This window comes from Tachypleus tridentatus, chromosome 1 (genome assembly GCF_004210375.1).
Source record: "Tachypleus tridentatus isolate NWPU-2018 chromosome 1, ASM421037v1, whole genome shotgun sequence".
NCBI classification, from domain to species: domain Eukaryota; kingdom Metazoa; phylum Arthropoda; class Merostomata; order Xiphosura; family Limulidae; genus Tachypleus; species Tachypleus tridentatus.
In genome coordinates this window covers 117,055,020-117,064,309 of record NC_134825.1, presented here as the reverse complement: position 1 = coordinate 117,064,309, position 9,290 = coordinate 117,055,020, and the positions used below count along the sequence as shown (strand labels likewise).

General features: G+C 30.5%; 1 protein-coding gene across 1 annotated transcript; it reads right to left on the bottom strand.

Moving 5' to 3' along the window:
- Nucleotides 1-598: 598 nt before the first annotated feature.
- On the bottom strand, nt 599-9,260 carry LOC143233059 (transmembrane protein adipocyte-associated 1-like). Its single transcript, XM_076468939.1, has 3 exons — nt 9,199-9,260; nt 7,643-8,152; nt 599-737 (listed from the first exon to the last, which is right to left on the bottom strand). Exons 2-3 carry the CDS (start codon nt 7,831-7,833, stop codon nt 599-601), a joined length of 330 nt encoding a protein of 109 aa, XP_076325054.1. The 5' UTR covers nt 7,834-8,152; nt 9,199-9,260.
- Nucleotides 9,261-9,290: the final 30 nt, after the last annotated feature.

Here is a 9,290-nt window from a genome sequence, read left to right as displayed (position 1 = left end):
TATTCACTATAATAGCAACCTCCTGTACTCAGAATCAAATCTTGCAATTTAAATAACTGAAAGGTGTGTGTAATGGGCACTGATACTTGACAGTAATATGTAAACCTACCTTCTTAAATGTGTATGCCTTCTAATTTTTTACACTACACTACTAGTGTAAAACTGCTACTACTACTAATAAATTTACCAGTGTTACTTATTGTAAAATAAATTTGACCATGTAAAATGTACTAGCAAAGTACAGATATCACAATATAACAAGTCGTGTGATAGGCTGGGACATCATAAAATAAAGATTATAGATCACCACGATGCATCATGTAAAAATCATTTTAGAATGAGATTTGAATGGGGTTACAAAACTGAGTGGTAGCCAAGAAAAGTGAAGAGAGAAGCTAAAAGTATGAATTATGCCATAATGGTTTACAGTTATAATGAAGTCACATAAACTATTGTATTTAAAATCAGTTTAAGAAAATCCTGATCTACTCATTTTGCACTTTCAGGTTATAAGATCTTTTTTATTAAACCTATTTTCATCCTTTCTTTATTTTAGAAATGTTTACAAAAAATTATTTTAATAATATAATTGTTACAATCAAAACTCACCAGAATATAAAAGCAGAAAATATAGGACTGCTTGTAGCCCGCTAATTTTAGTCGAACGGCGATTCGAAGCAAGAAATAACAGGAATAAAAGATTTGGAACAAGTATACTTAAGTCCCAAATACGAACTCTAGAAAATAAAGACAAACAACCCTATATCATTTATCTATCTACATAAGCACAACTACTTCTATAAACACAACCTATGTCCTATAAAATATTATTTATGTGAATTTAACTTAATTTCAATATTTACTTCATTTGTGCTCTAGACTTTAAAGTAAAAACAACTGTTTTTAATGAATTTTAAATCAATACATATACTAGGCCTAAAAATATTTTCATTTAGTCATAGCAAAAGTTGTCTAATTTATGTAAAGTACATTTTATCAGCACATGTAACTTTAAATGTAGTTTCTCTATCGTTATTGATTCTACAAAATGAATATTATTCTTTTCCCTCAGTAAGTACATGTATGTATATATAACTCTTTCCAAAATCTGTGATGTAGATGAAGAAATACTGACATTTGGCAACTATTAATTTTTTTTAAACACAAATAGTGGAGGGAATATGTATTGAATGAAAAATCATACTACCTTTATTTTCCCAATAGATGTTCATATTCAAGAAAATTAGGCATACTTTTATTTTTATTTCAATTTTTGGAGGCTTATATACAATAACAATATTCTAACACCTTGATGTGTTTACACAGTACTAAATCATCAGAAATGTACAAGTCTGCTGGTGTCATCAAAGTTATGTTATCTGAAACTTTTTAGAACTGTCTTAACATTCTGTAAATTTTCTTATCAACTTGTTTCTGTACATGTAACAACATTCATCTTTAAAAAAACCCAACAAAATATGTTCCTTCTGTAGTCACCCATACACAGTTACGAACAAACATGTACAACTGATTCTGTGATGGTAACATATACTTAAAAAAGTTGCCATGAAAACACACTTTTCTAATAAAACGCTTCTACTTACAACAAAAAAATACAAATGTAACTGACTTCATTATATATTCTATGCACTTGATAACATCTGTTCAATCTGGTAATATCAAAATGATTAAACCTCATGGACCAATTTATTATACAACTTACATGTGCATGCACTTTGTGACATATTTTATTCTGTCTATTACATATAGTATATTACACTTTCTAATCAATATCTGACAAACCAGGGAGCTATAATCCATTTGGATCTATACAAATAACATATATTACAAGTTGTATTCTTTTCAGAAAGTAAAACAACAGACTTAAATTTCTTTCCTTAATCCATTGCCTTAACACACAAGCTATTTCTTACATGATTACAGCAAATGAGTTTTCTAATCACGTAATTAAAATTTAATATTCTAGATAGAGTAACATCATTGTCACTTATTTATGTATGTCACAGTTCATTAAATTGCAAATTAATCATTATATATACTGTAAATAAGCTTTAAGAGACCAAATGGTGCATATATACACTTGTTTGAATTTTATGCATAACTACATGAGGGCTATCTGCATTAACTGCCTAAGTTTAAGGCTAGGGAAGGTTGCTAATTATCACCACCCACTGCAAACTTTTGGGTTATTCTTTCATCCACAAATAGTGGGATTAACTTACATATGATAATGCCCTTACTGCTGAAAGAAGGCAGATTTGGTGGGACAGGGAATTGATCCTGTGACCCTTAGATTGCAACTTAAGCACCGGCACTACCTGTCCATGTTGAGTCAATATATACATGTATATATATTCACAATACAAACATATAACAACATAATTATATGAAACATTCATCTTTTGATCATAATGATAAATCAGTTTTAAAACTGTACAAAATACAAAATATAGTGAGTTTTACATAAAAACAAAATATCAATACAACATATAATCCTTGAGTTTCACATGATAAAATAACAAATCTTTTAATTATTGTTTTAATATTTCATAAACAATACTTTACAAATAAACATGAAACTAAACAAAGGTTTGTCATACTCTGAAAGTATAAATTTAGATAATGAATAATAATATACAAGTTCCACCTAGAACTGTGCAATTAAATCAAATATGCAGGAGCAGCGAATTTTTTAAAATTATTGTGCCATAAAGTCAATTATCAACTGCACTTATGATCACATCACTTAACATTGCAAGAATAGTCAACTAGTCAGAATTAGTATCTCTGTTTATTCCAACAACTGATTAATTGAAATTATAACAAAATTGATTACTGTCACAAAATTTATCCATTATTCCAACTACCCAGTCATTGAAATATTGCCATAATTATTTTTCATTGCTATTTTTAATTAATTCAAGTTTATTCAGATTAATGTATTAGTATCAAGACTCATGAATATAATTATCTAATGAAAATTAGGGTTTCCAAATATTATTATTTTCAGTTATCCAAACTATTTAAGTAACCAAAATATTGTCATTAGGCCAGGGTTTTGTTGTTGTTTTTTTATTATTATGAAAATTTTCTTATGAAGCTAGTGATTGAAGGAAAGTTATAACAATAAAATTGTGCCATTAATTACTAACATGCATATAATTCAAGTGTCTGTAACCATCTGAGATTGTAACATTTTTGTCACCACTAACCTGTTCAGTGCCACAGATAAGATAACTTGTCCAACCGATCGGTAATGCAGTGCCACGCGGATGAGTTAATTCATTCTCAAAATACCTAACTTCAACGCTAGATGTCAGCACCATACATGCATTTGACTTACTTACAAATTGTTTCACTTCAATCCAAAATGGCATCACAAAAAAAGTTACAAAATGAAGAAACATTAGAGTTGTATTTTGAACTTGGTTCGGAGTTGCCGTAGCAGCTGAAATACTTGGCAGTCAACAGGTTAAGTGTTTGGCCTATCAAGTTACCAATGCTTTTCATCAAATTGCATTGAATGTCTAACATACCAAAGTTTATCCTTACAGTTAGTGAGATCCATACTACCCTTTAGTAAGTAACTTGTGAGATTCAATATTGTTTTCCTTTTCATATGCACAGTGCAATGATAAAAATACTATAATTGGTTTTTGAATTTGTGAAACAGCATTATAAAAATAGTAATCCAATGTTGTGGTGCACATTTGTTTGTAAAAATAGCACAAATTTCTTGAAGTATTATAATATTGCCACAATATTCAATTATTTTATTATACTACTTTAAATTTTTTTTTCATGAGCAAAATGCTGCCTCAAAAATTAAAAAAAAAGGAAAAATTAGACTTTTTTCCTTTGGAAATGTGAAATACAGTCTTAGAAATATAAAGAAAAGAGATTATGCTTTTTTTTAAATCACAATTTTGAAGTTGACAGGATCATAAAACAAAAAATTAAATAATCTTGGCCTTATGTCTGTTTGGTGTTAAGTTCAAAGCTATATAACAGATCATCATCCCTTTGCCTTGAGGGAGGAGTTGTGGAATACATAGAAGAAGGTTCAACAGGAAAGGTGATAAGGATAACAATGAGATTCCAATACTCAATTCAAGTTTGTTTGTTTTTGAATTTCACACAAAGCTACACAATGTCTATCTGCACCAGCTTTCCCTAATTTAGCAGTGTAAAGCAGTTAGTCATCACCAACCACTGCCAACTCTTGGGGTACTCTTTTACAAACAAATAGTTGAATTGACTGTCACATTATAATGCCCCAAGGCTGAAAGGGTGCACATGTTTGGTGTCAATAAAAAAACCTGTGGATCAAGGGGCCACTTTGTGGAGAGAGTCTTGTGTCAAGATAAATGATCTATAATTGCAATCAGAGAACTAGGAAAATGTCAAGCTTAGATCACCATGTGGTGACTGTGGGTTCTGAAAAGGAGATCCAGTGTATGAAAGCATAGAGACCTTGATTGAGTGCCTAGCAGGGAATATAAGTGATTACTGTGGAAAGTATCATAACCACCTTCCCTGGAGGAGAGAGAGTGGGACAAAGCTTGGCTATATAATGGCGAGTGCAAAGACCCACTGGAGTGAAGATGTGAAGCAAAAGATTGTACCACCCAACAAAACACACAAGGAGCTGAGGTTAGTCTGAAAGGCAAGGCCCTGAACTGTTTACAGACAAACTGAAGATAATTATGTAACTTGGAAATAATGGGAAGATATCCAGCCATCATACTGTATTACACCATCCAGAGTCCTGGAAAAAATACCTCTGAAAAATACCTAGAGCTCCACAGTGAAGTGTGGGTGGGTCCAGAAAGGAATTCAACTGAGACAGACCAATGATAGGTCTCTAATCCCCCATCTTCTTAGAAACCATGAAGAGATGGGAATAAAACCCCAGTTTGATAACTTATTTGTAAAGCAGGTCATGAACAGCCTTGGTAAGATGACTGAAAAATGTAGGATCCTGTGGGAGTGGTAAGAAAATGAGGAAATGATTAAGAGAAGGTGGGAAACAGAACAGAAGGCAGAGAGCTCCTGATAGAACCTATATAACCCATACAACAGAAAAGTGAAGCAGCATGGCCCTCACCAGTCTAGAACTTCCATGACATCCTCTATAATGCTGGTGTTGATCAGCTTGGGTGCAGAAATAACAAGCATTGTGTTGGGAGTAAATCAAGGACCTGGGCAAAGAAGAATGAGGAGAAACAAGGATGGGCAATTAATGAAGCTCAAGAATTTACAGATGATCTTTACTAGATGAACTTCTTACTAATTTAAACAATTTATTGACCATTTTTTCATCTATTTCACTAATATAAATCAAGAAAAGCAAAGGCCCTAATGCTGGGCCCTCATGTATCCCACTTGTAACATTAATCCAGTTTGACCAAACTCCATTTATAAAAGCTTTTTGTTCTTTAAACTTTCCAGTCTTTCTTAACTAGCATCTAATTAATGTGACCATCTTGTTTGGCCATGTTTCAACCTAGAAATTGTTCAGGTTTGAGAAATATTACTTCAATCTTCATTCATAAAAAATAAACAAATAAGTAGAATTTAGTAAACTATCCCTCTTGTGATCATCAAAATAAACTTTTATTTATCATACTTCAGTAAATCCCACTTCAATTCTAAGATTTGCTTACTCTCAATGTATTTAAAGAAATCCTTGTTATTTTAGAGCAATCCTTTTTTTGATATACCTCTTTTTTTCCAATCACCTAATGTCCTGTTTGACCACCCTTTTGATATTTTGTAATCCTCTACTTGTAAGACTCCCATCCTAACAGTAATTCAAATTATTATTTTTATAATGTTTTTATTAATTTTTTCCTTATAATCTTTTTGAGTCAACCCTGTCTTACACTTAAATGTCATCCTCACTTTTTTTTTATAGGAAACATGCCTACCTTGAACACTTACAATTTTACACATTTTAATCAGTATTTTTAATTAATGCAATTGCCATTTGCACATTAAATAATTGCTGTCACATCATTTTAAAACTTATTTTTATAACAAATAAAAATAAAGTTTTGTAACAAAAACCTCATCATTTCTCATCTCCATATGCAGTGATATATCAAACCTGATTAAGCAACGATCACTTTCACCAAAAAATATAAAACATCATTCTTCCTAGTAGGTTCCCTGACCAAATGGTGAAAAAAAAGAAAAGAAAAAAGGTCATCCTCAATAATTTCTAAAAAAAAAACATGTCTTCCTCATGGTTTAACCTTAATATTCTAACAGGTGCTATAAACTCATCTATTTCTGATACTTCTGACATTACAATAGTAACAACTTAGCTTGTATCTTTCAAACTAATTGTGTACTTTGTTTGCATACTACACTTTTCTATATATCTAGGTTTCTTTCTGTATTTACTTTGTCAAGGGTCTCTTCATCATCTATTCGTAGTTTAAATTTACCCTTACAATTGCATCAGCAGTCCTTGTAAACAAGATACCTCATATACAATCTAAATGTAAACCATTAATTGCCATTGAGCCTTGAGACATTTTAACTACAAATACTGCACACATAATGTAATATAATGAATTAAAAGAAGCAAGGTTTTATACATAACTTGTAGTTATACACACCATGAAGAAAGTGGTTAGGCTATAACCTGATTAGCCTTACCAGTTCTTATGGCCCTGACATTTGGAGTAATCAGTACAGCTATAGTCCCATTATTACAAGAAAGATTAAAATAAGGGAGGACTTATTTTTTTTAGATGATAGAAGAAATAAGGAAATCTTTATTCAGATACTCAAATGTCTTAGAAGTTTGGGCAGTTCTTGCAAAGTGGCCCATTTTAATGGATGTATGAAAAATCAGAGAAATAAACTTGAATATTACAGATTAAAGATTTAGAAGATTAATTACAGAGTTGTTTTTAAAAAATATTTTTTTTTTTTAGTTATACTTTTGTGTAATGGTTCACCCAATGACATACCTTTGTAGTGTCAGTTTGAAATTCTTTTGATGTCAGTTTTTGGTTCCTCACCTTAAGATGGACATAGTGTCATTGGAAAGGGATCAGAGGATGGCTACTAGGATGATTCCCACAATGAAAGGATTGTTTTATAAGAGCAAGTTATAGGTCCTAAAATTATTTTATCTTTCTTACAAAATATTTGATGAAGTATTTAGATTATAAAGGCAATAAATGAATAGGATTTAAGATTTGGAAGAGTAGTAGCCATTTGCAAATTATGCAGTTTAATTTTTTTAAACCAGATAGTTGCTCTTTGCAGACATGATAGACACAACAGAATTGAAATAACTGAAGAGAGGCTTAATGAGTAATAGAAAAACAAAACAGAATATAAGATGGGTTTTTGATTAAATAAAACAAAAGGACACAACTGGACAAGGGGCCCTTTGTTCCCTCTTAAACATTATGTAAAACTGCTATAGATAAACATGCAAATTTAAAGGACAATACTTAATTTAAATATATATATACACACACAAAAACACATTTTATTTGCTGTTATGTGGTAACTTTAATGGAGTAACTGGCTAGATGTCACTGATGTTCTCATATATATATATGTATACATGTAGAAAAATGAAGAGAATATAACTTACCTAGAGTTTCCTATTTCATCATACAAAATCCATTTACATATGTCTTCCTTTTCTGAAATAGCCGGTGACAAGGTATTATTGCCAATGTTAGACTCATACAAATAGTGGTTCACACTGAATGAAGTTGAAGTTTTTGTTTCCATAGCTGGACTGGAAGCTCCATAGATTAAAGTCAGTTTCATTTTTAACATGAATTATTGGACCAGAATACTGTATATAAATATATTTTTCTATATCTTAAGATTCCTTTGCCAGGTAAACCTAAAGCAACACTTCTTTTGGAAAAATAGGAACATTTCCTTGACTGCCAGTAGGAAGTTTTTACTATTATTTTATTTCTTATTTTGTGGCTGTTTAATTTAAAATTCTATTAAATACAGATATATGTTCCCATATATCTATTCAGAGTAAAATGTTCCACTTGGAGAATCAGTAAAAACTTGTATCCTTGATTCATATCTAAGAATTTGCATCCAATTTTCATATCTTTTGCTTCATTTTACTATTCACCTACAAAAATAAAACAAAAGAAACATTTGTTTACATCCTAAAGTCTTAATTAAAAACAAGACATATACAAAAACTTACTAAAATGTGGTTGCCAATAATAAACATCATGATAAAGACAACAAGAGATCTGTTGGTCCATCTATGGTACCCATTATGATAAAAGCCTTATTCAAATATTTCTATTGCTTTCCTTAAATTTACTGCTTCCATCACATCTAAAGTTATCCTGTTTCAAGGTCAAACTATTCTTTACAAAAATAAAATTGTCTTAACTGAAAATGACTCCTATTTTGTCAAAATATTTTACTTATGTTCCTAGTCATACTGTTAAGTACAAAAAAAAGATTATGCTTTTACACTAACACTTCCCTTAACATTAATAACAAACATCAAACACCTCAATCAAATCTCCTCTACAGACTAAAGTATATTTCTTCTTCTTTGAAGAGTAAACAATATCAGATATCTTAACTTGTCCTTGCATAACACCTTTTTCCACTCTAGAAGCCCACTTCTGAATCCTTTAAAATAATTAGAAGTCCCTTCTAAAGTACAGTAAGGCACCTAAGACTGAACACAATACTTCAAATGTGGCCTATTCAATAACCCATACATAATACAATGATATTATAATGTAATACCTTATTACTATTTAGTATTAGTAGTTATAATACTTATATAACCAAGTCTTAATTTAGAAGTTGTAGAACTTAAAAACAACATATTCATTAATAATAATAATAATAGTATTATATAGTTTATAATTTATTATTTCGGAAAAAACACGTGTTTAAGACGTCTTAATTAATATAAATCGATAAAACCCTTTAACCCTACCGCTGTATGCTGATTATTACTATACACATTAAGAACAGAGTAAACACAGTTGCAAATTGCATAAGTTTTTCGGTTATGGTTTCAGGATGATTAGTTGTAACACTAAAATGTTGGTATCCATTTTCACACTAATTAAATAAAGTTATCTGTTAGGAATATTTATACATGTTTTTAAGGAAAAAGATTTTGTGAATAGAAATCATACTTACAACACAATTCACTACGTTACAATAAAATTCAAAAAGTCAAAGTGCTATCATGTATAGATAGCGCTACCTGTCCCTACTTGCGCAAAAGTTAA

Coding starts and splice junctions, on each gene's coding strand:
- LOC143233059 (XM_076468939.1), bottom strand. CDS start 7,833: ATGTTAAAAATGAAACTGACTTTAATCTATGGAGCTTCCAGTCCAGCT. Junction 738..7,642: donor GATGAAATAGGAAACTCTAG/GTAAGTTATATT, acceptor TTTATTTTCTAG/AGTTCGTATTTGGGACTTAA.